General features: G+C 45.3%; 1 protein-coding gene across 1 annotated transcript in view; it reads right to left on the reverse strand.

Moving 5' to 3' along the window:
• LOC117751024 (diacylglycerol kinase beta) overlaps nt 1-23719 on the reverse strand; it is a 59753-nt gene extending 36034 nt beyond the window's left edge. The window contains 17 exon segments of the mRNA XM_034562523.1: nt 1914-1988; nt 3971-4044; nt 4131-4241; nt 4611-4709; nt 5565-5681; nt 6031-6119; nt 6390-6507; nt 8455-8574; nt 9249-9323; nt 11258-11307; nt 11607-11688; nt 11690-11763; nt 12279-12533; nt 12839-12901; nt 15152-15302; nt 20231-20307; nt 22477-23719. Of these exon segments, the coding sequence (XP_034418414.1) occupies nt 1914-1988; nt 3971-4044; nt 4131-4241; nt 4611-4709; nt 5565-5681; nt 6031-6119; nt 6390-6507; nt 8455-8574; nt 9249-9323; nt 11258-11307; nt 11607-11688; nt 11690-11763; nt 12279-12533; nt 12839-12901; nt 15152-15302; nt 20231-20307; nt 22477-22522 (1676 nt within the window). The 5' untranslated portion in view covers nt 22523-23719.
• Between the last annotated feature and the right edge of the window lie 3948 nt (nt 23720-27667).

Raw genomic sequence — 27667 nt, forward strand, 5'->3', positions numbered from 1 at the left:
CCTTCAAAGGGACCTTTAATGTGCGTCGGGACAAAGGTGTCGACGGTAGCTTTTCATCTCTCTCCATCACGAGACAGCTGCATGCGGACCCCCTTTACACACCCACCACCTGGTCCCCCCGTCCCCCCGTCCCCCCCCCCCCGGACCCTCTGAGCCGGGTCTTAAAATAAACACCACGAGGCGTCGTAACAGCGTTAGAGGTGGGGACCTGCTTCCCCCGGCAGGACCACAGGCTCGCTCAATACTTAGCTTAAAAGGGTTAAATATGGCGAAAGACCCCCCCCCCCCAAAAAAAGAAGACAATGAATTGATCCTTCTGTGATTTATCTCATTCCCATTGGCCATCGAGCCCCCATTGTCATCCAAACTATTAAAAACACATCTACGAGCGGCGTGGGAGACATTCAGTACAAGGGCACTGTAACCACAGCTCACCGCGTCGGTGGGTCGGTCCACAAAAATGAAACCCCCCCCCCCCCCTTAGTGTTTTTAGCTGTAGAAAGCTGTGTGGGTGTAAAAGTGTGTGCTTTTGTTCATGGTTGGGGGGGGGGAGTGGCCTCCAACAAATAGGCCCCACCCCCTTCTAATCGTACCCGACTCTTGCGGGGAGGCCTCGCTGGTCTCGGCAGACGGTTGTTTGTGAGGGTGCGTGTTCCCCCCCCCCCAACCGTGCTTCACCTTCATAAAACACTTGGCCAACCGCCCCCTCCAAAAGCAACCGAAACACCCTCCGTGCACCAGCCGGCTCCGTGCGGACCGATCGGGGGCCACGCTTCACGTATGTCATCGAGTCAGAGGTGCATCGACAAAGGAGCTGAAACAACGTCCCTGAAGACCGAGACGCCCGGGTCGAGGAGGAACCGCATTCCCTAAACAAATTACTCAGCGTTAGCCGGCGCTCACCTCGGAGACGGCTGAGGCTGTTGCTAGGGGAGCCCATGGTAACGGTGGCGGAGGGCAGATTAACCCTCTCCGTGTCAACAGACCTTCATCGGGCGCTTTGTGTTTGTTTTCTACGAGCGTGTTAATATTCACTTGAGCGCACTGTGAGAACTGTGTTCAGGTGAGGAAAAGTTCTATCACTGTATCTCATTAAAAGGTCAAACACGGATGTGTGTCCTCTGCAGAGAGAGAGAGAGAGAGAGAGAGAGAGAGAGAGAGAGAGAGAGATTCCCCTTCAAGGTAAAGCATTCACAGGCCTCGAGCAGCGTCGGGTGTTTTTATCTGCCCTTAATGGACAAAAGGTGCAGCAGCATTCATTTCAAAGAACAAGCTGTGCTGAGCTCTGACATATGAGTGTGTGTGTGTGTGTGTGTGTGTGTGTGTGTGTGTGTGTGTGCGCGTGTGTGTCAAGAGGTCAAATGCACAGTGCGGCAGTAATGCCGTGTTCCCCTTCAACGACCTCCCCCAGGTTGGTTTGACGTGGAAGTGAAGAGGTGCCGGTCTGCGGCTCCCCGACTGGACAATAATGAACTGTTCTTCACGTCCTCCTGAGCCCCATCGCACGCCGCCTGCCTTGTGATCTGTTGACGGGCGGTGGATTTATTCCTTTGTGTCTGGCTCCGTTCATCGACTCTCACCTCGTTAAAAGAATTTATTTTAAATTTAATTTTGGCTGCGGAATAAACCACAACGCTTTGATTTTCATTGATGCAATTTGCTGGTTTATTTTAAGTCTTTTATTGTGAAAATATATGTGTTTAACTTTTTGCTGTTTTGTTTTTACCCCCCCCGCTCCGCCTTAAAAAAGAAGGACATTCAACATCTCCATAGGATTTGTTCAGCCTAAATAAAGGTTGAAGGTTCAAAGTGAAAAAAGTAATTATTTGCACTTTCCACCATGTTCTCAAAAAGCATGTTATTCTCATATTAAAGTGCCCTCTGGTTCCCGAGGCCCACATTCACAGACTCACCCCACCATCGGGCCCCCTTGCTCCAAACTGTACACCTGCCTGGGGTTCAGCAGGTACCTGAACTTCCTCAGCACCCTGGAAGAGGAGACCAGAGACACACGTTAGATACGCATTGACCTACATACGCAACTAAATATTACATCAGACTCATACCAGTCGAAATGTTCCCGGTTATGAAAGAGCAGGTTTGCTGGATGGCTCTAATAAAATTTCGGTTGTACGAGACAATATCATTTTTAAAGGTCCGCGTCGGATTGGTGCAATAAATGTCGTGTGAGTCTCAGCGCTGCGATGTGGAGATGGAGACGCAACCTTTTTTTTAAAATTGTTTAAAGCTCATATCTCGTCACCATAAAGTGGCCATGAAGTGGTCTTAAAATGACAATAACGTGGATTCATCTGTGCGGCCTCTTAAACAATCAAAAATGATAGCGCACGTGATAATAATAATCGGGACGAGGAGGCGTAATATAAGAAGAGACGAAGAAGAGGAGAGGTTTTTAGTCCGCTCTTCTATGACCTTGTGAGGGTTTCCTGTGACCTTGTGAGGGTTTCCTGTGTCATTGTGAGGGTTTCCTGTGACCTTGTGAGGGTTTATGTGACCTTGTGAGGGTTTCCTGTGGGTTTCCTGTGACCTTGTGAGGGTTTCCTGTGTCATTGTGAGGGTTATGAGGGTTTCCTGTGACCTCGTTAGGGGTTATGTGACCTTGTGAGGGTTTCCTGTGACCTTGTGAGGGTTTCCTGTCATTGTGAGGGTTTCCTGTGACCTTGTGAGGGTTTCCTGTGTCATTGTGAGGGTTATGAGGGTTTCCTGTGACCTCGTTAGGGGTTATGTGACCTTGTGAGGGTTTCCTGTGTCATTGTGAGGGTTATGAGGGTTTCCTGTGACCTTGTGAGGGTTTCCTGTCATTGTGAGGGTTTCCTGTGACCTTGTGAGGGTTTCCTGTGTCATTGTGAGGGTTATGAGGGTTTCCTGTGACCTCGTTAGGGGTTATGTGACCTTGTGAGGGTTTCCTGTGACCTTGTGAGGGTCACATGAAGCGTCCATCGAAGGCTGCACAGCCCTCTCATTACTCGCCACTGTACTTCATAGTTGCTGCTTGAATATATATCGATGTTAACAAGTGAGGAGACGCCTTACAAACCTGCACCACGCGAAGCCGCTTGAGGGAAGTCGGTGGAGACAAAACAATGTCAAACGCGTGTGTAACTTCTGATTCAGTCGAATTAAACTGAGACGGAAGATGTTTTTTCACACAGATAAAGAAGCCTCTGGTCTCCTCTTTTTAATTTGTGTGTTTAATGTCTATTAATAGAGGACAATTTCCCTCTCTAATGGCAATAAAGGACGGGTTGCTATGGAAACGCGTCCGGCTGATGCGGTATACCGTCGGCGGGGAGGGAAGAAACAATAAAGATGTTTATTTAAAGCTCGTGTCGTGTTTACATGACGGCGTTCAGAGGGACAACGGGGAGGTGGAGGGCTCTGTGACAACAGTCCCACTAATAGTGTGAATGAATCAGGATATGTGTCCTATAGATCCTGGACGTGATTATGTTTAAAGCTCACAACCCCAAAGTCTTCCAAAATCACAAAAGAATACATATATAAAACAAGTCAATATATCAGTGGCTGACGTGCACGTTAGTAGGAAGCATCTTTCTTCTTTTTTTTAACCCAGAATTAGAAATGGGAACAAAGAAAATCAACCGAAATGAAATGTGGAATAATAACTAAATAGTCGCTGAGATGACAGATTGTTAAAATGAAGCTGAAATGGAGAAGTTGAAAAGAGAAAATCTGAAAATGAAAAAAATAAACTATTAATATATGAAGTTATAGTGATACATCTTAATTTCTATAATAAAAACAATTAAAAACCCATCAAGAACTACACTGAATTCCCAGATTTCATGTAGAAAAATAAAGAAAAATGAGTTATATTATAGTACATTTGACATTTAAAACAGTGAATCGGCGTTAACCTGTGACCTCCATTCACGATACATTGCAGTGAGCGTAAACAACAGACCACCTGACCAGAAGGGGAACTCACCGCTCCCCCTGTCTCCCTCCACTCTTGGGATTGACCAGGACCAGGAGTGGGTGAGTGCCCGGGAGAGGGGTGACCTGGAGACCGGAAGGGAGAAAAAACAGCCTCAGGCATCTGCTCAGCGGCTCATGTGCGTTGTGGGATGGATGGACGGCGGACGTACCTGCAGCGCTTGTCCGTCTCCGGGGGAGAATTTGAAAGTCTGACTGATGTCGTCGGGGCTGGTGCTGGGCGGCGACTCGCCCTCGCCACGCTTCACCACGGAGTGACGATCCTGCGTGAAAGGAGGGAGACGAAGATGCGTGAACTCTCTCTCTCTCTTTATGAATCGGACGAGGGGGTCAAGTATTCTGCAGGCGCATTAATATGTACGGAGGGCCCACGGTGAATACGGATAATATGCATGTGAATCGGCTTGTCGGACCACAAAAACCCCGGAAACGGAACCATCACCGAGGGTGAAATTGAGGCAGGTGTTCGGTGGAAATCTGTTGAATTGAGACTATTTATAGCAACTTTCCACTTTCCACAAAAAAAAAACAACAAAAAAACTGTCCAGATCGCACTGAGCTGCAAAGTGAAGTGTATAGAAACAGCAGACAACAACAACAACAACAACAACAACAAGAGAACGCAACCTCACCAAGACGACGGGGCAGATGTAGGAGGGCAACAGAGTGTGGTCCCTCAGGGCTCCTCCGTCACACTCCGGCTTCACGTTAGACGCACACTTGTTGTGGAGCTACGGAGAGCAGAGGCCGAAACATGCGTGAACTCATCTTCACCGATTATTCGACAGGCCGCATAGTATCGATAAACACATTTGTATTTCTATACAGAATCATTTTTTTTTTAATGCTGAAATGAGAACAGACGCTGTGGGGAATTGAGAGTTTTAGCAGCAGAGTTGATGTTGAGCAAGTCAGTAGTGACACCTAGTGGATTTAAAGAGCATTGCAGCGTAAAATGTATTTAAAGGTGTGTGTAGTCGGGGATTGTGGGGACATGAGAGTTGTTCACACACTACATTATGGGGACCATAGGGTCATCCATATAAAGTGAACATTACGGGCTTTGGCTTGTCGTTATGGGGGTAAAACTAAAGGGAATTAATGTAAACTCAGATGCCACTTTATTAGGTACACCTGACTCAAACCAGTCCTGCAACATATCCTCTCTTCACGATGGTTATGATGTTCAGTTTTTTATTGAAAAACAGTTTTCAAAAGGATCAAATATATACGTTTGTAGGCTGCAGTTTGTGATGCCGTTTAACTGCATGACATCACACAGAGACAGTCTGTTGGACAAAATAATAGGAAAAGATACAGTCGAAAATAACGGCTCTCCATAACAGCTTTTTATTGTTTAAATAAAGAATATAAAATAGATTTGTTTTGTATGAGACTGCAGCAGTTTTGAGTTATACTCACCGTGCTTCACTTTCATAAAACACTTGTAAAACACGACTTAAACGGAGGATAAACCATAAAAAAATACACTCCAATAAATCACAGAGATGTTATTACAGAATACGGCCCCGCCGTGGATGCAACCTTGTCATATCCACGTGCGTCCACACGAGGCAGCGACTCACCGAGATCTGACACCAGACGCAGTGCAGGCCCGTCAGGCCCTGGTAGCACTTGATGCTCCTGTGGCAGCGGTCGCACTTGGCCGGAGAGTTTCCCTCCATCCAAACGTGCTGCATGGCCTGGAAGGAGGGCAACAAAAGGAAATTTAAAAATGTAAAAAAAAAAGTCAAAAATGTATTAGTGTCAGATTTCTGCCAGTAAGTTCTGGTCGTAACTCGACAGACAGCAATCAGCAAGTGGCCCGAACACAAGAGGATATTGACTTCGATGAGAAGCCTCGCATGACCTCACAGGCCGCCCCGTGATCCTCGGCGCCCCTCGGGGTAAAAAGGCGAACCACGAGCCGGTGTGGAGTCGGCTGAAACAGACGCGCCAGTGTCCGTGACTCGGTAACTTCCCCCCCCCCCTGCTCCCGTCCATGTGCCCCCGACGAGCAGAATGAACCCCTTTCATGCCTCCCGTACTCACGTTGGTGTGTCTCCGTGACTTGGCGTAGGTGCTGATGCAGGCGGCGATGTCTTTGGACACGCAGCGCTCGTGCACGGTGTACTTGCATACTGTGGGGAAGACAACCGATTTAATTCAAAAACATGGGGATTCACGCAAGACGTTCTACTGCGACAACAACGTCGAGAAACAGAATTCAATCATTCAATGACGCGCAATGACGTTGTTAAATGTTTTTAATTGGAAAAACAACATCGACTCAGAGGCACTCAGGCACAACACGTTAGAGTGGGAGTGAAGGGGGAGGGAAAGACAACAGATAATGACAGAGTTGAGAGAAGGAGGCGAGGAGGCGAGGAGGCGAGGAGGCGAGGACTCACATGAGCAGCACAGGCCCTGCTTGCGTACTCCGAGCAGCATGGTGTGGCAGAAGTTACAGTAGGCCGGTTTGTTGAAGTGCTTCAGACGCCACACATGCTGCCCGTCCTCCTGCACATCCTGGAGACAGCGAGGGATGAAGCATCGAAACGTGGACTCTCAAGTCTTGAGACCAGATCCAGCTCGCCATTGCACAGAAAGTGCTAAATAAAAGCGAGTGTTGTAGACACGTGGACTGGTAATATATGGAACGAACAGTAGGGGGAATGTGTATAAAATATACTAAAATGATAATCTGTGAGATATAATTAAAAGTATGATTAAAACTACCACCCGTGTTTCCAGGTAGTTGAAACAAAGGGGAACGTTTGGAGCTTATTAATGGAGGAACAATTTCATTATAAAACGGTGATTATCAATTTTGACTTCCAAGGATTTCCGTGAGGTTTTACGCTGCCTATAGTAAATGTCCTGGGACCATTACCATTACTATTTTCTTTATATATTAATGATCTGCCATCAGTATACCAATATTCAAATGTATGCTGATGACACCGTAATTTACTTGCATGGTAGCAATTTGGGAGATGTGGCAAAATAACTCACTAAATCCATGGCTAACGTGACTAGTTGGTTAACGCAATGTTGTCTACAACTCAATGTATCCAAAACAGTATGTTTTTTACCAGAAGAAACTCTGGTAGTGTAGAACCGGATGTTGTTGTATCTGGGGAGAGGCTAAAGGTTGTATCCGAATACAAGTATCTAGGAGTACCTTTTGATTCCAATTTGTCTTTCAAATCCCAGGTGAAAAAAGTTTTGTAATTGGGTCAAATTCAATCTATCTAACTTCCGGTTCTCACGTAACTACATGTCAACAGAGGCAGCTAAAACATTCATGCATTCAATGGTTATTTCCCACATCACCTACTGTTTAACAACCTGGTCACATGCTAGTGCCACTACTCTTAAACCATTACAGTCATTATATAAGCGTACGCTCAAAACAAAAAATATAACTTGCTTAGTCGGGATAACATGATTAAATATGTGCATGTCTCATGTACAAAATTATACATGGCTATACACCACACGACCTGGATATCGGTTTACTAGAGGGGATTGTATTATTATTATTATTATTGTATTGTCCCTCTCAGGAAAAGTGCTTCTAGTCATGCTGCTTTCTCCGTACCGGCAGCAGTACACTGGAACTCCATTCCAGGATCAATCACAGATCTACAATCATTCTTTTAAAGCTGAGACAAAGAAATGGTTCATTAGTACCCAGCTCTGTCAGCACTAGACTGTAACTGCTCCGACCCTACTACTTTGTCTGTCAGTCAGCTGTGTTTGTCTTTTGTTGTTGTTTACCTGTCTGTGGTTATATATTTAATTTACTCTGTATGCTTTTATGTTTTGTGTCTCTGACATGGATGTTTTTATTCTGTCCATTTTAACATAGTTCTCCTTTATTTTATTTTGCTTGTTTGTACATGTTATGTTTTTAGGTTTGTTTCATAACATCTGCCTCTTGGGAATACAGATGAAAAATAGCCTCTTGGCTAACTCTGGCACATTTACAGAAAAGTTTATATTAATGTGCACTGTCCCTTATCAAATAAACAAATAAAAAAAAAGAAAGAAAAGAAATAAGGGTGTAAAAAAACATCACCCTATATTACCTCATTATTCTCTGGTTATTTCACAATATTATCATTTAATAATCTAAATATTGCTTCCATATTCCACATTGTTACCGACACTTAACTATAGTCGCATTACATTTGCCTTGAAATGTGTTTTGTCTTATATTACCCATTGTTTTCAGCCTCATATTACCCAGATATACGCGTCGTTAACATCAAGCTATTACCTGTTTATTACTTAAGTAATTACATGGTATTACCTCATTTTTACCTCTTTATTATCCAACAATTACCATGTTATTACTGAGCTTTGCACAGGTATGCAGTATCATCAATAAAGTGACAATAAATGGTTGTTCGGGGTCTCAAAAATTACATTTGAGGTCATTATGATTAATAATAAATCAATGATATGTACCGTTTCCATGCCCAGCAGGACCAGTAAGGGGATGGTGGTGAGGCCTCCTCTGATCCACTCCTCCAGTGTGACCGTCCCGTCTCGGTCATAATCGATCTCTTCCATCATTTCCTTCAGTATCTAAAGCAGCGGAGATATGAATCATCTTTAAACCCAAAAGACTGGAGACGCAAAGTCAGTTACAGACATACTAAAAATTGAGTTAAACAATGTTCCTTAAGGCTTTTTATTAGTTAGAAACCAGCAGACTAGATACAAAGAGACAGATGGAAATTATCTTTCATCTGGTGGATTAATAATAACTTTTTGTTCCCTGGGGCAGTTTTATGAATTCTTTGAAAAGTGGATGAACGGGTTCAGATAAGTCTATTTTTGTATGTATTGTGAATTGTCTTTGCCATAAAAACAATAAATGCACTTTTATAGATACACCAACACATTTTTTAACGAGCTTTGATACTGTTTTATGGTAGAGGTACTCAGCTCGGGGTTCACTATGACAGAATAGCTTTCTTTAGTTATGAAATGTGCAACGGTCGTGTTTTCAGTGTCACCAGTTCTGTTATGAATTAGTTAAAAATGAGAGAACTGTCCTCGAACAAGCTAGTAACTGCAAAATCAGTTTCAAGATGCTTTCTTGTGGTTGTTTTTCAACCTTTTTAGAACTCAAATCCACTTGCTGGACGTCGCTTGGGGTTTCAGTGGGCATGAAGTTTGAGTAAATAATGATAAAACCTCCACAGAGGGGCCTTTTTATGTTTTCGCCTCAGACTTTATAGCACTGGTTTGCTCACCGGTCGCAGTTCAGTTGAATCCCACTCCAGATATTCTGCCACATGCACCATCTGATTGATGATGCGATCCAGCTCCTACGAAAAGAAAGATGCACAAAGAGAACCCGGCCTTACCTCCTGCCAAAAATAACCAACTCTCATACATTTCAAACATGGATGACAGGCAAAAGAAATGCTTAGAAGTCAACGTTAAAGCCAGTGTTCAGTAAAGTGACGTCTGATCAGGCAGCAACCATCTGAAAAGCTGCATTCTCTCTCCTGACCACCAGGGGGCGACTCCTCTGGTTGTATAGAAGTCTATGCTTCATGTGTTAAAGCTGCATTCTCTCTACTGACCACCAGGGGGCGACTCCTCTGGTTGTATAGAAGTCTATGCTTCATGTGTTAAAGCTGCATTCTCTCTACTGACCACCAGGGGGTAAATCCTCTGGTTGTATAGAAGTCTATGCTTCATGTGTTAAAGCTGCATTCTCTCTACTGACCACCAGGGGGCAACTCCTCTGGTTGTATAGAAGTCTATGCTTCATGTGTTAAAGCTGCATTCTCTCTACTGACCACCAGGGGGTAAATCCTCTGGTTGTATAGAAGTCTATGCTTCATGTTTTAAAGCTGCATTCTCTCTCCTGACCACCAGGGGGCGACTCCTCTGGTTGTATAGAAGTCTATGCTTCATGTGTTAAAGCTGCATTCTCTCTACTGACCACCAGGGGGCGACTCCTCTGGTTGTATAGAAGTCTATGCTTCATGTGTTAAAGCTGCATTCTCTCTACTGACCACCAGGGGGCGACTCCTCTGGTTGTATAGAAGTCTATGCTTCATGTGTTAAAGCTGCATTCTCTCTACTGACCACCAGGGGGCGACTCCTCTGGTTGTATAGAAGTCTATGCTTCATGTGTTAAAGCTGCATTCTCTCTACTGACCACCAGGGGGTAAATCCTCTGGTTGTATAGAAGTCTATGCTTCATGTGTTAAAGCTGCATTCTCTCTACTGACCACCAGGGGGCAACTCCTCTGGTTGTATAGAAGTCTATGCTTCATGTGTTAAAGCTGCATTCTCTCTACTGACCACCAGGGGGTAAATCCTCTGGTTGTATAGAAGTCTATGCTTCATGTTTTAAAGCTGCATTCTCTCTCCTGACCACCAGGGGGCGACTCCTCTGGTTGTATAGAAGTCTATGCTTCATGTGTTAAAGCTGCATTCTCTCTACTGACCACCAGGGGGCGACTCCTCTGGTTGTATAGAAGTCTATGCTTCATGTGTTAAAGCTGCATTCTCTCTACTGACCACCAGGGGGCGACTCCTCTGGTTGTATAGAAGTCTCTCTCCTGACCACCCTTTCACAGTGCGTTTTCACTTCATGAAAGTTAATTGTAACATTTTGGTCCCCTATAAATGTCTTATTTAGCATTCGGTTGAACTTAGCTCGTCCCTCTCGAGTCACTTCTGGTTGCAAAAAAACAAAAACAAAAACAGATGGTGACGGCCAAAATGCAGAGATAAAGGCTTCAACGCCATCTAACAAACCAATGTGATCACATCCACTTCTTAAATGGAGTCAAAAGACTCTCACATTGACTCAAAATGACTACAAATTGGCCAAAACTACTACAAAGAGACTCAAAATGACAACAAAGAGTGGCAATCAACTACAAAGAGACACAGACAGAAAACGAGACCAAAAAGGTTACGAAATGTCTCCGCAGAGAAACGTGCTACGACTACAAAGACACACAACAACACAACAAGAAGAGACTCGACATCTGTAAAGTCTGGGGGGAGGGGGGGGGGGTCCATTGTCTCCACAATACATTTCCTCTACAACACATTCACAGGAAAGAAAAGCCCGGCTGATATCAAAGTGACCGGCCAAGTCACAAACGGTCTGCTGTCGCCGAGTGTTCAGGTGTCTATTCTTAGAGCTGCTGTGTGCAAAGGGCAAAGAAGAGAGTGATGAAGAGAGGGGGGAGGGGGAGTAAAAGAGAGAGAGAGAGAGAGAGGAGACACTCACCGAGCTGTCCAGAACCCCGTTGCCGTCTGTGTCGTACAGCCGGAACATGACTAGAGGGAACGGAGAGAGCAGAGATCCCGTGGTGACTCGGATGCGGCGGCAGTGACATTTTGTTCTTGGACTCTCTCCAGATGGCCGCAGGGTTTTAAAGAAGTGCTTCAACCTCCGCGTAGCCGAGCGTTGGGAACCAGTTAGCAGAGATTAGAAGGGGATGGGAGGCTCGGGGCTGTAAACCACCGTACCTGGGGGGCCTTATTACTCTGGACCCCGAGCTGACATGAGACCAGCGCTATAAGTGGGCTTGGCACCTACACACAGAAAGCATCCCCCCACACCCTCCATCACTCACACTCCAGCTTGTCCTCCGGCGTCCCCCTCTCCAGCAGGGAAAGGTAGCAGACGATGTCCTTGAGGAAGACCACCTGGGGCGACGGTGGGGGGGGCCCCTTTCTGGGGCGACGGGCTCCTCCTCCGCAGCGACAGGTGCCTCTCGGAGCGGCTCCTCTCTGTGGACGCACAGCACCAGTTACTCACGTCTGCTCCGTCTCGTGGGGACCATGAATGGACTGTGTGTGTGTGTGTGCGCCAGTGTGTGACACAGTTACAGCATTAGTTTGAGGGGTTTAGAGAACTCTGATTCCAGAACAGCAGGTTGAGACAAACACACCATTCACGGAGCAGGGGACCCAGACGTAATAAACACAGTTTTATCACGTCGATATTTAACTGTATTCTCTATTATTAACTCAATCTGATCAGTTACGGCTCCCAAAGGATTGTAATTATATCTGCAAACATTAAATCTCAGGAGGTCAGAGGTCTCAAACTTCTGGAAACGCTGTTAAGGGGAGACACTACAGGTGAATAAGGTACATAATTAATTAAATTTACTTATTAAATATGTGCTTTAATGTGTTTTTACAGAGGGATTTTTAGATATCTCCCTATTTTTTGTACATAACATCAAAGTTATCGTCCCATCCGTACACATTTACAGGAAGCACTCGCTGGTCGATGTCACCTGGGGAAAGTTTGGGGGACACCGGCGACCTGGCGGGGCCGGCGTTGGGGGTCAGGGCATTGCTGCTCCCCTCTGAGGGTTTGACCTGGGTGCAGGGTGATCGGTGGGGCCCCCCAGGCGTGTGGACCCCCGTCCCCGAGCGCTGCGAGGAGGAGCGAGACGAACACGGGGAGGCGGAGGCCGCCGCGCACATCACGCCGGAGAGCTCCGGTGTGTGCCGGCCCATTGCAGACAGGATGCTTTTCCCATTCACCCCTGGGGGGGGAGAAGGTAAGAGAAAGACAAGGAGACAAGGAGACAAGGAGACAAGGAGATGAGGATGCACGTAGAGTGGAACTGGATGTAGAAACTCAGGACGCAGACGGGAAGCAGATACAATGACACCACTGGGTTAAAACTCACACAAGCACCACTCAAAGTGTTCCACAGGCAAAATACCACGACACCACAAGTGCACACCCAAAATAAAAAAAAAGGGGAGGGGGAGGGGGGGGGGGAGGTCAGCAGGGCTCTTGTCCCATTAAGATGACATCATCGGGCTACTCGGCCTGCTCCAGTACCTGTAATGGGGGCACAGGCCACTTCGGTCTGAATGGAGATGCCTGCGTCAATGGAACAGGCTTCTGTGGTCGGCCATTGTTTTTCGACGGGGAGGATGAAAAAAAAGAAATAAAGACAGCGGCAGACGCAGCAAAATAGTATATTTATCTCATAACACTGAATATAAGACACAGTCACCTGACAGGTAACATTTCAATGATGTGTAGTGACTTTGTTTTTTAGACAATGCATGTGAAATATCTTGTCAAGGGAAAAAAAATACAACTTTTGAGCATTAGACACACACACTTCCTAATTAATACTTGTGAAATATAGCTAAAAATTAGTTTTCCCAGGTGATTTGTATTTATATTGAAGTGACTGAATATTTAATCTTATCTCAAGCAAATTTACGAAGCAAATTTAAAACGGATTACAAGCAAAAATGCTGTGTATACATATATATATATATATATATATATATATATATATATATATATATATATATATATATATAAATAATGTATTTTTTTCTTCTGCTTCCAGCGTCGGTATCAGTGAAGAAAGAGTATATATTATTTATGTTCTGTGTATAAATGCTGGATTGTACCAACAAGGATTAATAGTTCTAATCAAAGTAAATAATACACTTATTCACTTTACAAATCCTCCGGTTCAGCTCCAACCCAGACTGGGCTCAGCCTGGCCAATGAACTTTATTTGAGTAACTTTAGTATAAGTTTAAAGTTTAAAACTGAATTAAATGTAATCTAGGTTAAGAGTAAAAAACTCCCAAAAACTGTTTAAAGGTATAAATGGGCTTTTTCCTTCATTTTAAAAGGTAGTTTTAAAGGTGAAACATGATTTAAATCAATTAAAACGCAGCCACAGTGCATATATAGTATATACATATACAAGAACAAAAATATAGTTATTAGAATCGGTGACAATATTGTTCATTTCATCTGCTTCATCTGACCTTGGGCATAAAATGGGGGGGGGGGGGGGGGGATAAAAAAAACAAGTCTGTATCGCAACAGGCATTCAAATCCTTCACGTGAGGACACTGAAGGACTCAAACCAGCACAGAAAACCAGCTCCATGCAGTCTGACTCGTGGCCACCAGGTGTCAGTGCAGGCTGTGTGAGAGCTGCAGCTGACTCACGTTCTTCATTCATTTTTTTCCTTTTCAAGACGATTATGACGATGACACACAAGCGTGTCACATTCTCATGAAATACTTGCTTTTCATCATAAATCATGCGCACCGACAAGCGGCCGCGACGTGAGCGGCGTTGTTCGCATACCTGCCTCCACGGGCACTTTATTACACCATGCAGGATAAAACAAAAACAAAAAAAAAGGAAATCCACCGGCAGCGGAGCTGAGCAGAATAATAATAGTCTGCCATATGAATATCTAGCTATATAATTACATTATTAGTTCTTCAGATTTTAGGCAAAAAGAACGACCATATCTCAGCTGCTCGCCCGGTGTGACCTTGAATTCATGTTTTTCTCACTTGTCTCAACTGTGAGCCGAGAATCCAGAAACTAAAGCAGCGAAAACTATATAAAAAATATCAATTTATAAACTCTCACACCATATATGTTCACGCCTCCCCAAACACATGCATCTTTGCTTAAAAACCTTACTATTTCATACAGTGTTTTGCATGTTTTGGGCCCTTTTATGATTCTCCTCCCGCGGTGGAGTCCGGCAAGAAAGCAAAACTACATTTTCTTCAAGACATCAAGGTGAGTAATTTATGTACAAATGGTCATTTTAAGGGGTGAAATATTCCTTTAACGTGGACAACTAAGTAGATTACTATGGTTTTAATCTTGAGAAGCAGCAGCACCGTCGCAAATGTATATATCCTAAAGGATTTGCTTCTTTATTTGTGACGTATGAGAGCCCCCCCCCAAAAAAAAAAAGATGGCAGAAAAAAACCCTCAAACTAAATCTTTTCGTGTCGCTGTCGGAACGCTTTGACGTAACCACTCGGTTGGGCTGGAGAAAAACAAATGGTAGTGAAATAAGTACGTTTGTGCCGTGAAATGAGTCACGGAAGTCCGTAATAAAACTACCGTAAAAATAACGTTTAACGCGGGACACGAAGAGCGACAGTCGTGTGTTGGTGTGACCAAACCGATCGCCTCGTCCTCCAGGCCTAAGTGGACTTTCTGGCTCTTTATACGACCGTCTGACACTGACACAGACAACGTCTCTGAGGAACATCTGGATTATTTGAAACACCCTGTAGATTATATTCAGGAAAGAGCCCTTTGAGTCTGTGGATAACGTGAATCAGTGGCGGTGAAAGGCCTCACCCAGCAAGCTGGTTCCCGCACGGGACGGATCGGGGGAGCATCCTCCCGTCTTGCTCTTGAAGGAGGTGAAGAGGTGCTGACACAGCTCCTCTGGGATGTCATTCTCCAGGTAAGTGGCCATGAAGAGCTGGAAGCCCTCATAATCAATGGGCTGCATGGGGCGGAGGAAGGAAAGAGCAGAGAGGTTTAACACAACTACTGAGGTATGAATGAAGTTCACACCATCCACGGACAGACAGGGTTATAAAATGGGATGGACTTCCACTCCAGTGGCCCTGAAAGGAAGGTCTGCAGCCGAGAGACGACATGGCTTCAGAGAAAACACACACTCTTATTGCAGCGGTCTTTAAAAATACAAACGTGTGAATGTTCTGCATCCAAAACTCTTCATGGCGGCTCAGCTGCTGCACCGTCTGAGCTCCCAGTGTAATCATGTCTCGGGCTTTTATTGTGAAAGGTAAGCGCAGTCGTCAAGGTTTAAAAGGAATAATAAATAAATGTCCATTTCACACGACGTGATAGGGATCGATTGCCTATTGTTCGCGGTGTGAAAGCTCGGATAATTCACCCGACTCGAAAAAAGATATATATCGACGCGTGAATCGGTCAAACGAGAAGATTCACGGCGTGTAAAGGCCCTCGCCGTTGACCTTGAGACTTTTAAAAGAGGTCGGATCAATCATCCGACCGCCACCGAGGGTCAACGAGGGCGGACTGGAGAAATGATGGCTTAAGAAAAAAGAAGAAAAACACAGTGTACAGAAAGCAACACAGACAGCAACACAACACCCCCACCCACCACCCCTCCACCCCCTCAGCCAGGTGGTGACCCCGACGACCCCCCGTGACCTCTGGCCTCTGTCCGCGTGACGGGGTGATGTGATGCCGGTGGACAGAACGCGCATGCAGTCTACACCACACGGCATGCAGAGCCCGCTTACTTGGTTGAGAACGTCTTGCTTCTGTTTTTTTACGGTTTGGGGACGAGGGGAAGAGGAGAGGAAAGGAAATGAGGAAAAGAGTGAGGGTAGAAGAAGAAGAAGAAGAAGGGGTTAGCGACATCGCCGTGTCTGCGGCCGGTGGTGAGGTCGGACCAGACCGACTGAAGATCTCTGGTTGTACAAATCAACCGCACGCCGACGTCAAAGTAACGAGCATGAGGGCAATCATGGGTTTGTTATGAGACCTTTTGTTATGAGACCTTTTGTTATGAGACCTTTTGTAACTCTTTGTGGTTGTTTTCCCCTTTTCGTAGCTGTCGAGAGTCTCTTGTGTCTCTTTGTGGTTGTTTTGTGTCTCTTTGAAGGGATTTTGTGTCTTTTTCTGGTCATTTTCACTCTCTTTGCAGCAGTTTTTGCACCTCCTTGGGGTTGCTTTGGTCTCTTTTTAAGTATAACTTGTGTCTCTTTGTGGTGGTTTGTCCCCTTTTCGTAGCTGTTGTGAGTCACTTTGTATCTCTTTTGTGTCTCTGAAGGGATTTTGTGTCTTTTTGTGGTCATTTTCACTCTCTTTGCAGCGGATTTTGCACCTCCTTGTGGTTGTTTTGGTCTCTTAGGTATAACTTGTGTCTCTTTGTGGTTGTTGGTCCCCTTTTCGTAGCCATTGTGAGTCTCTTTGTAGTAATGTTGTGATCATGTTGAGTCTCTGCAGCTGTTTCGCATCTCTTTGTGGTTGTTTTGGTGTCTTTGAAGTTATTTAGTGTCTCTTTGTGGCTGTTTAGTGTCTCTTTGAAGTAATGTGTGTTTTCTTGCTGGTTGTTTTATGTTTTCTTTGTGATCATTTTGAGTCACTGGTCGGTGTCTCTTTGAACCTCTAAGGTGAAGACCAGACGGGCCCAAGAAATGTCATTAAAATTCAACCACGATCCGTCTGCTTTGTCACATGTAGCTAATGACATTAATGTGGGCTGGATTTAATTTGGATTTAATGTGAAGCAGATCCGGGGTCCAGATCCAGATCCTGGTATTGCTTAATGTCTTGAATAATGACGTTGCTTACTCATCGTTAAAACTGCTCAAAAGTAGCACGTCGGACGGAAGATCGGAATCAGCCTGTTGCACATTAAACAATAATAACAATAATTTAAAAAAAGTACATTATTTTAGTTTTTATCGGTTCAAACTTGATTCGTTCTATCCCGTACATCTTGCACGAGTCAACTGCAACGCCATTAAATAAAATGTAATATTTTGTTATGAAAAAAAAGTTATTGTGTGTAAAGAGGTATTTAATAGCTACACCAGGGCTGCTGCTGTATTTATCACTAGCATGCGGCTCAGCACTGTGAGTCTCATCTCTTCACTGATTTCAACCCCAAAACTAACCCACTTCTCCTCCTCGGGGAACATTTGGTTCACACCGAAAGAGGACAAAGTAAAGCTGAGACTCCGAACATGCTTCGGTAACCGAGGAGCACACACCGCGATGAGGATCCTCCCTCGGCGTGGACCCCCCTCCCCCCCCCCCCCAAAGAGAGCTTCCCCCCAAAAGCCAGCGGGCTTCAGCGCATCGCTCTGGTCTCCTGATTCGGCCCAACAAGGCCTCAACTAGCTCACAAAGAAGACAAGTCTTTAGTTTCACACACGTGCACTAAAGACCTCACGAAATGATGCATTCGTGGACATTCTCTGGAAACAACAGAGTCCAACCCACGATTCCTTTCCCTGTGAGGCGGGTTCACAGTCCCGATGACACACTTACGGTGTCATATTACTACTGTGCTGTCTAGAACCCAGATATGTCCATCTTCAGTACCAACGTTGTTATCAGACTGGAACTAAAGTGTGATGAGCTTGTTTGAGAAGAAATATTATTATAATTTTGTGTTCTACCGATCGAAAAGTTGTTTCCTGTTTCCCGATCCCCTTGGAAATGTAACGCAGAGTGCAGTTCAGTTGGATGGGAACGCGAATGTGCACGAGACAGGTCGGTAAATGTAATAATAAAATGAAGCTCGTGCTGCAAGAGCATGTCTGTAATAGATTTCCCCATTGATTTTTGCATTATTGATTTTTCATTTCATTCTTTTAAATTGTAAACTCAAATAAATGACTTTAACCCCCGTTTCAAGTGCGTTGTTCTCAAGTTTCTCGTTGTTTGTGTGTGGTTTGAACGGTGCGTTTCTTCCCAAAACAATGAACAGCATCGTACACCACGCCGTAAAATGCAACGCATCCATTTTTTAAAACATGCTTTTGAACTGCCTGTGTTGACAGGTTGTTTTATGTGTGTGTGTAAGATCATTCATTTAACTGAGGAGGGGAACCCTGCAGCGTACCGCCATGTGGTCACACCAGCTAAAAGTGTTCAATCATTGTTTGTTTTGTTTGTTTATTGAATCCTCCAGAAAAGGCGGAGCCACACATTGGCAAAAATAATAAGAAAGTTAAATGAAAGCACGAAATAGTAGTCTTCTTTTGTCTCGAGTAGATTCTACTACAGCTGGCACAAGGGACTGATGAGCACACACACACACACACACACACACACACACACACACCACTTTGATGGATGGCCCCGGTGGCCATCGCGGCGCCAGGTGATCGTCTCACTGAGACCGTGAACATTAAGTCTGGTTCACGTGGCGCCTCGAAGTCCAGGCGGGCCCGTTACTCACGTCATGGCAGAACGGGAGGTGAAGAAGAAGGAGGAAGAGAGGCGCGAAGAAAAAGGGGGGGGGACGTAAAAATAAAAGAGGCCGAGATGCCAGGGGAAGGAAGAAATGAATCATGGGATTTAAATTAAAAAAAATATCATATGCATGTGGAGGCAATGCGCCAATACAGTGGGGGAGGAATCGGATGTGAAAGTGTGTGTGTGTGTGTGTGTGTGTGTGTGTGTGTGTGTGTGTGTGTGTGTGTGTGTGTGTGCGTGTGTGTGTGTCTGAGTGTGTGTGAGTCATCAAACTGATGCATTAAATTAACCTATTTATGGTTAGAATGCATCCTTTAAAGTTTAAAACCACTACGTTCCCGTCTGACCTCTCAAACTTGGGACACATCTTGGTTTGTAAACAAGTGAAATGCATTATTTATATATATATATATATATATATATATATATATATATATATATATATATATAATATATAGATCCACAAGAGACAACATACAATATATTTATGGCCAAAGGGCAAAACCGACGACCTGCAAAATGAAAGTGGGGAAAACCTCCTATTTGCACTTTAATTGTTTTAGGGGTTTTTCTATTATGTATTGGGTATCATTAACACCTAGCATTCTGCAAGAAAACACATTTGACTTATTTTGTATTCTCAAAAAAGTACATTTTTTAAGATGTGTTGCTCTTTTCGGACATCGAATTAAGAAACTTCTGTAAAGAGAGGAAGATTCAGGAAATCAAGTCTCAAAATGACAAACAGCCAAAACAATTTTTTAAAGAAATTGTCAAATTGGTCTCGTACGACAAAAAGAAATAACAAAAGCGAGTCATAGAAGTTCATAAATCTGCTCTCAAACACATCCTTGAATATTTAAAATGATGCGCAGAAGAAGATAAAGAAAATGGGTCAACTGGCAGAACCATCCAGCGAAGAGAGGAGGGTCACGTGTCGGAGAACGGAGAACGGAGAACGGAGAACGAGGAACGAGGAACGAGGAACGAGGAACGAGGAGAGAGTTGGGAGTGGAGACATTGGCAACACACACACATGCACACACACACACACACACACACACACACACCATCCAAAGTCTAGACAACGGCATCAAAACGGGAGCCGGTCAGCTGACGTCAACGTTGATGCTGACGGTGCGTCTCCATCACAGCTTTTCTCCGAGGGGGGGGGGGGGGGGGGGGTGACTAAGAATTTCCTGGTGATTGATCAGACTAAATCAGAGGAACCTAACAAGCATCCGATAACGTCACGCGGTGTGTGTGTGTGTGTGTGTGTGTGTGTGTGTGTGTGTGTGTGTGAAGAGCAGAGACAGAATATCAAAGCGCTAGCAAACATAAAAGCATGTAAAGGATAATGGAGATGTGTGTGTGTGTGTGTGTGTGTGTGTGTGTGTGTTGTGTGTGTGTGGGGGGGGGGGGGGGGGGGTTGTGGTGCAGACACACCTGCTCTGGATTGTATTTGGAGAGAACTCCTTCACCGTGAAACTCCTCCAGCACATCCTTCAGCTTCTTTGTGGAGTCTGAGGAGGGGAGAGAGAGAGAGAGAGAGAGAGAGAGAGAGAGAGAGAGAGAGAGAGAGAGAGAGACTGTGACTAACAGTCCAAACGTTCCTCTGGGTAACGAGAAGAAGTAAACCAAATAGACGCATGTCATTAACGAATGTCCTGATAAATACTCCTCTGTACCAGGAAGTGCTGCATCAGCGGAGCTGAGTCACCCTAAGAGGACGGGGACAAGGTGTCTCACTTGCTAACATGCTAATCCCATATCCATGTATACACACACACACACACACACACACACACACACACACACACAATCATCAATCACGTTGGCTCTCATAATCAACTAGACGAGACTTCACTTCATTATTTGTAGTGCAGCTTTGCGAGTCTGTAATGCTTTTCTATTTCTGTCCTGGGTTAGACGTCCACAGTGACGGAGAGAGGGAGAGAGAGAGAGATGGAGAGATGGAGAGAGAGAGGGAGAGATGGAGAGATGGAGAGAGAGAGGGAGAGAGGGAGAGATGGAGAGGGAGAGAGAGAGAAGAGAGTCCAATCTCCGGATGAGAGACGTGTGATTAGGCACATCCGTCCAGTCTGCTGAATTAGTTAACGAGCACTAATATTTTACAAATATGTCATAGTTTCTTTTCAGGAAAGCTAAAATGAATTAGTGAATTAATCAGTAAAGTCATTTGCTGGTTTCCAACTTCTCAAAAGTCTGGATTTGTTGCTTTCTGTTTGAATCAATTTAAATTCAAAGTATTTCAGTCACACATATTTTAATGTCGTCACCTGAGGCTCTATAACATGGTGTATTTTTTACTATTTTCATCCATTTTATGAATAAAATTAAATAACGAATGTCAAATTTAGAATTTTTTAATTAAGGTTTGCAAAATAATCTGGGTTTTGGGTTAAAATCACTACGGAAGTTACGTAATAAATAAGTCAACGTTGACTTTTGGGACACGAAAGCGGCCTCCAGGGTGAAAGTCCTGCTCTCCAGGGTGAAAGTCCTGCTCTGCTTGGTGAAAGTCCTGCTCTCCTGGGTGAAAGTCCTGCTCTCCAGGGTGAAAGTCCTGCTCTGCTTGGTGAAAGTCCTGCTCTGCTTGGTGAAAGTCCTGCTCTCCAGGGTGAAAGTCCTGCTCTCCAGGGTGAAAGTCCTGCTCTCCTGGGTGAAAGTCCTGCTCTGCTTGGTGAAAGTCCTGCTCTCCTGGGTGAAAGTCCTGCTCTCCTGGGTGAAAGTCCTGCTCTCCAGGGTGAAAGTCCTGCTCTCCTGGGTGAAAGTCCTGCTCTCCTGGGTGAAAGTCCTGCTCTGCTTGGTGAAAGTCCTGCTCTCCTGGGTGAAAGTCCTGTTCTCCTGGGTGAAAGTCCTGCTCTCCTGGGTGAAAGTCCTGCTCTCCAGGGTGAAAGTCCTGCTCTCCTGGGTGAAAGTCCTGCTCTCCTGGGTGAAAGTCCTGTTCTCCTGGGTGAAAGTCCTGCTCTCCAGGGTGAAAGTCCTGCTCTCCTGGGTGAAAGTCCTGCTCTCCTGGGTGAAAGTCCTGCTCTGCTTGGTGAAAGTCCTGCTCTGCTTGGTGAAAGTCCTGCTCTCCAGGGTGAAAGTCCTGCTCTCCAGGGTGAAAGTCCTGCTCTCCTGGGTGAAAGTCCTGCTCTGCTTGGTGAAAGTCCTGCTCTCCTGGGTGAAAGTCCTGTTCTCCTGGGTGAAAGTCCTGCTTTCCAGGGTGAAAGTCCTGCTCTCCTGCGTGAAATTCTTGAAACATATTAGTTTTCATATAAGAAAGGAAAGCAGCATCTCTGTTTGATAAATGACTTAAACGATGAATGTTGATGAATTTCTGTTGATCAACTAATCAATTCATCAACAATTCTGACTGATTATAATAGCGTTTTAACTAATGATGACAATAATTAATTATTGATTCATCTCCTGCTTATTTTGTACATTAATGAGAGAAAAGTGAAAAAACTATTTCCCAGAGCCCCGAATTTTGTATTATTTATTTATTATTTAACAGTCCAAAACACAAAAAATATGAAGTTCCTCTCATACATCACAAATGAAATCCATCCCATCCTGTCGTCTGAGAAGACGAAGCAGGTCTTCAGATGATGCTTGTGATGGATTGATGAGCTAATAGTTTCAGTTTTTATCTGATTAGATGTCTTATTGATGACGGTGCTCACCCTCGCATGGCTCCGCCTCCAGAGACGAGCGCATCGCGTCCTTCATTAGCTCCTTGATTCATTGGCCGGTGACACGCACACGAGCCCTCCCACTCCTCACATCACTCAAAGCGACGGCCTTCCCCACGGCGTGCACATTTATTACGTTTCCCATTACCGTGTCCTCGTAAACCGAAAGCCAGCGGCCGCGGCGGCGTGAACGAGGAGGCCGGCCAATCGTTTGATGTCTCGGAGGCAAAGGACACAACCAAAAAGAGAGACGACTACAACAAAGATCTTCTCCTCCACAGAGTAAACTCTCTACTTCCTGTCCCACAACAACACGTCATGTTCTCCTCTTCCAGCCAATCGCTCAGGTGTTGGGCAACATTTGCAATGAGAACAATACAAAGTCAATGCGTGAAGCAACAACATCATTTGCATACACAAGACAACATCCACACACACACACCTACACACACCAACATCCACACACACACACCTACACACACAGTCACCACTTTACTCAATCATAGTGACCATCCTGTGTGAGCTGCTGTGGTTTGACCTCACCCGGGTCTATAAAACAGGGATTTCACCTTTAACTGAGTAGCTCGCCCGGCGGGCTAATAGGTGTCATCAAATAATAATAAAAAAATATGATGCCAAATATTCCGGATGAAACCCTGCTCCATTAGTTGTTTTCTATCATCAGTGCGTAAACAAAATGGGAAACGATAGCGTGTAATGTATATGACTTAAAAACACAAAGACACCCCGCTATCTTTACAATTGCAACTAAAATTAATGTTTTATCAATTAATGTGTTGAGTCGTGCTTCGTCTGTCTTATTAATGACACGTGTGCTTCTGGGACTGAAAACCTACTTGAAAGTCTTTTGTAATTGATTTGCATAAACACTTTGGCTATAGCATGAATACACACACACACACACACACACACACACACACACAACACGTGGGTACTCACACTCGCTGTATTGCTGCAGCTGGGTGAACTCAGCTGGCGCTCAGACAGACCCAGCTTCCCGTCTCCCATGCTGCCTGAAGCCGGGGGGGGGGGGGGGGGGGGGGGGGCTCTGTGTCTGGGTAGTGTGTCGGTCTTACGAGCGCCGCTCGGGGGGGATTGATGGTTATCCTCGGGTCACGTTGCGTAATGAGGCTGAGGGGAGGAGGTTCTGGGGTGTCATCTCTGCCTCTTTGAACAGGCACTCAGGAGTGGAGAGGTGAGGCCGGCATGAGACGGGGGGGGGGGGGGGGGCAGGATTTTCTTTTAGCCGAAGGCAGGGGGGAGAGGGGGGAGGAGGGGGGGGTGTCGAGGTGCTCCGAGTTTTGAATTTGTCACTGTGAATCCACCAAAAAAAAGGATGCGTTGCTGCGATCGTCTGTCCCAGTAAAGAGCTCCTCCTCAGGTCTGCAAAGAGAGAGAGAGAGAGAGAGAGAGGGAGAAGGAGAGGGAGAGGGAGAGGGAGAGGGAGAGAGAGGGAGAGGGAGAGGGAGAGGGAGAGGGAGAGGGAGAGGGAGAGGGAGGGAGAGGGAGAGGGAGAGGGAGAGGGAGAAGGAGAGGGAGAGGGAGAGGGCGAAGGAGAGGGAGAGAGAGAGAGAGAGGGAGGGAGAAGGAGAGGGAGAGGGAGAGGGAGAGGGAGAGGGAGAGGAGAGGGAGAGGAGAGGGACGGGAGAGGGAGAGGGAGCAAGAGAGAGAGAGAGAGAGAGAGAGAGAGAGAGAGAGGGAGAGGGAGGGAGAAGGAGAGGGAGAGGGAGAGGGAGAGAGAGGGATAGGGAGAGGGAGAAAGAGAGAGAGAGAGAGAGAGAGAGAGGGAGAGGGAGGGAGAAGGAGAGGGAGAGGGAGAGAGAGAGGGAGAGGGAGCAAGAGAGAGAGAGAGAGAGAGGGGAGAGAGAGAGGGAGAGGGAGCAAGAGAGAGAGAGAACAGTAAATTAAGGTGATCATTAATAATTTTCTGGACTGAATATAAAATATGAAAGGCATAGAGTCATAACAGTAAAAAAGAAGGAAAAAAAATTAAGTAAGTTTCAAGAGAAAGAGAGAGAACGAGGAAAGAGGAGGACGGACGTGCGAAGAAGATGGAGGAGGAAAAGAGGACGAGAGCAGGAGGAGGAGTCACTGGACTCGACGACTCCTCTTTTCAAAGGTCCTAAGAAGTCTGAGAAGAGAGTCGTGGTGGACACACTCAGAGAGGACTTTCACCCAGGTGACCTCAGTCCGAGTCCCGCGTGAAGCTACAAAATAACATAAAATAACGTTGCTAACTCTGTCCACGGAGGGGAGTTTTCATTTATTTAGAAACATTTGTTTAATCGTGTCACATTATTTTTTTATAAGGTACAATGTAAAAAAGGTGTTGTAATATTCAGTCTTGATTTAACCAAAACAATTGATCATAAACACAATTGGTAAATGGATTTGTGGGGACGTCGCATGTGTATATATATATATATATAAATATATATATTTACATGACAAGTAAATTGGATTACACGTTTATTTGGAAAGCATTTAATGCACTTTTGGCTCACGTTTTTGATATTATTCAAAATAAATGTGCTTCACTAATAATGTGTCACTGTCAATGTAAATGCTGATGATAAAGTTACAATATTCAAAATTAACTGGCCATAAAAACAGGATGTAAAGATTTTATTCATCTGGTTAATTGGAATACAATTCTTGGCAGAAATAATCCTTTTAATTATTGATTTGGTTATTTATTTAGAGGCCTAAAAGTAGTTACATTTAAATATTTAGTGTTTGAAATAAAAAAAAAAACTAGTTACACGGTTACATGCTTTTGATTTGTCATTGTACGACAGGGTTGCGCAACAGAATTGTGTTTGTAGACCCAATTTGTTGAATATAAAACAAACAAATAAACACAAATATTTATATATATGGAGGAGTCTCACAGCCAGAGGAGAGCTGCTTTGATTTAATCACACACACACACACACACACACACACACACACACACACACACACACACACACACACACACACACGCACAAAATGATGCGATTGACAATACCAACCCTTAAAGCTAACCTTAAAGCGCAATTTAAGTTGTACAGTTGTATGTTACCTCCCCCAAATATTCACAACATATACAGAGCACGTGACCTCTGAGGCCTCATTTAGATGTTTTTAAAAAGAGAAATGAGCTTCATCCGGCTTCACATTGTATTCGTTAATAGAAATGAAACCATTTCTTCCCCTTTTACACCACCAACCAGGCTGCAACGGTGTACTCACGTGCACTAATGCGCCGCGCACGTTCAGTGACGCCACACCACGCATGAGGGGAACAAAACGGGGGAGATCCATGTGCATGAACTGTGACAGGGAAGCAGAGAGAGAGAGAGAGAGAGAGAGAGAGAGAGAGAGGAGCACCCGCCAATCAAGCGTCCGCGGGGCCTCCCCTCTGTGCAGAGAGGGATTCTGTTTTGCTCACCACGTCGCCCCGGCAACCGTGTGTGACGTCGCCGGAGTGCACGGCGAAGAGGTGCATCACGACGGAGACGAGAGCGAGAGAGCGAGAGGGAGAGAGACCTCTGCGGTCTCTGTGAACAGATGTGACTACAGGAGTGTATTCTGTTGTTGTTGCTTTATTACCACAAACCATATATTCTCATTTAAACACAGACACGCAGACGACTTTCTTAAAAGGTTCTCGATGTTCTCACAGCATCTGTAGCAGCACACAGCTGGTAATGTGGAGACGTGGTGGACCTCTACCCGAGTGCTCCTTGCTCCTCTGTGCTTTGCTTACAAAACGGCCGAGCTTGCAATTTAGTACATATTATGCACCTTTAAAGGGTTAGTTGATTGGGAAGTTTGCCTTTTAGTTTTCTAGATATCTCTACGTTACATGTGAGGCTCAAGCCGGTCGAGAAAACAGTTGAGCCTGCAGGCTCGGACCAAAGGTGTCAAGGTCCTTGTTTGTTTAAACTGTGTACAAAACAACAATTTTCTGTCCACATGCAACACGTTCTCCCTCCAAACTCGTCAAAGGTGGCAGAGTGTGTCCTCTCCTTCCATGCATCCTCTGTTTTGTCAATAAATAAACTCACAGACTAAAGAACGCTACTCGGTTAGCTTCAGGGGGAGAAGATCGTGGGCTCAAGTGACGTCGACTTTGGCTTTGGTTTCACACGGGACACAAGCGGTGGTTTTTCCCGAGTGAAGGTCCTGTACTATTGGACCCACTCATCCACCCTGACCTCCTTTTTTATGCACAATTTGAAGAGGAAAGGAGGCATCCGCAACATATTTATCAAGAACAGCCAAATGCTCTTTAGAGGTAAGATTTAGATCAACAACCACCCTGAAGACCCCCTCCGCTCAACCCGTCCTTTCCAAGCATCTGTTGGAGAAACTACGGTGACCTTCAGGTAGGTCATGTCCTCTGTCCTCTGTCCTCTATCCTCTGTCCTCTGCTCCTCTGTCCTCTGTCCCTCTATCCTCTGTCCTCTGTCCTCTCGTCCTCTGCTCCTCTTGTCCCTCTATCCTCTGTCCTCTGTCCTCTGTCCTCTTTCACTCATGTCCTCCTGTCATCTGTTCTCTGTCCTCTGTCCCTCTGTCCTCTGTCCTCTATCCTCTGTCCTCTATCCTCTGTCCTCTGTCCTCTGTCCTCTGTCCTCTATCCCTCCTGTCCTCTGTCCTCTGTCCTCGTCCTCTCCTTGTCATCTGTTCTCTGTCCTCTGTCCTCTGTCCTCTGTCCTCTGTCCTCTGTCCTCTATCCTCTGTCCTCTGTCTCTGTCCTCTGTCATCTGTCATTCTGTCCTCTGTCATCTGTCATCTATCCTCTATCCTCTGTCCTCTGTCCTCTATACTCTATCCTCTATCCTCTGTCCTCTGTCCTCTGTCCTCTGTCCTCTGTCATCTGTCCTCTGTCCTCGTCCTCTGTCCTCTATCCTCTATCCTCTATCCTCTGTCTCTGTCCTCTGTCCTCTGTCATCTGTCCTCTATCCTCTGTCCTCTGTCCTCTGTCATCTGTCCCTCTGTCCTCTGTCATCTGTCCTCTGTCATCTGTCCTCTATCCTCTGTCCTCTGTCCTCTGTCATCTGTCCTCTGTCCTCTGTCCTTTGTCCTCTGTCCTCTGTCCTCTGTCATCTGTCCTCTGTCATCTGTCCTCTGTCCTCTGTCCTCTGTCATCTGTCCTCTGTCCTTTGTCCTCTGT

This window comes from Cyclopterus lumpus, chromosome 21 (genome assembly GCF_009769545.1).
Source record: "Cyclopterus lumpus isolate fCycLum1 chromosome 21, fCycLum1.pri, whole genome shotgun sequence".
NCBI classification, from domain to species: domain Eukaryota; kingdom Metazoa; phylum Chordata; class Actinopteri; order Perciformes; family Cyclopteridae; genus Cyclopterus; species Cyclopterus lumpus.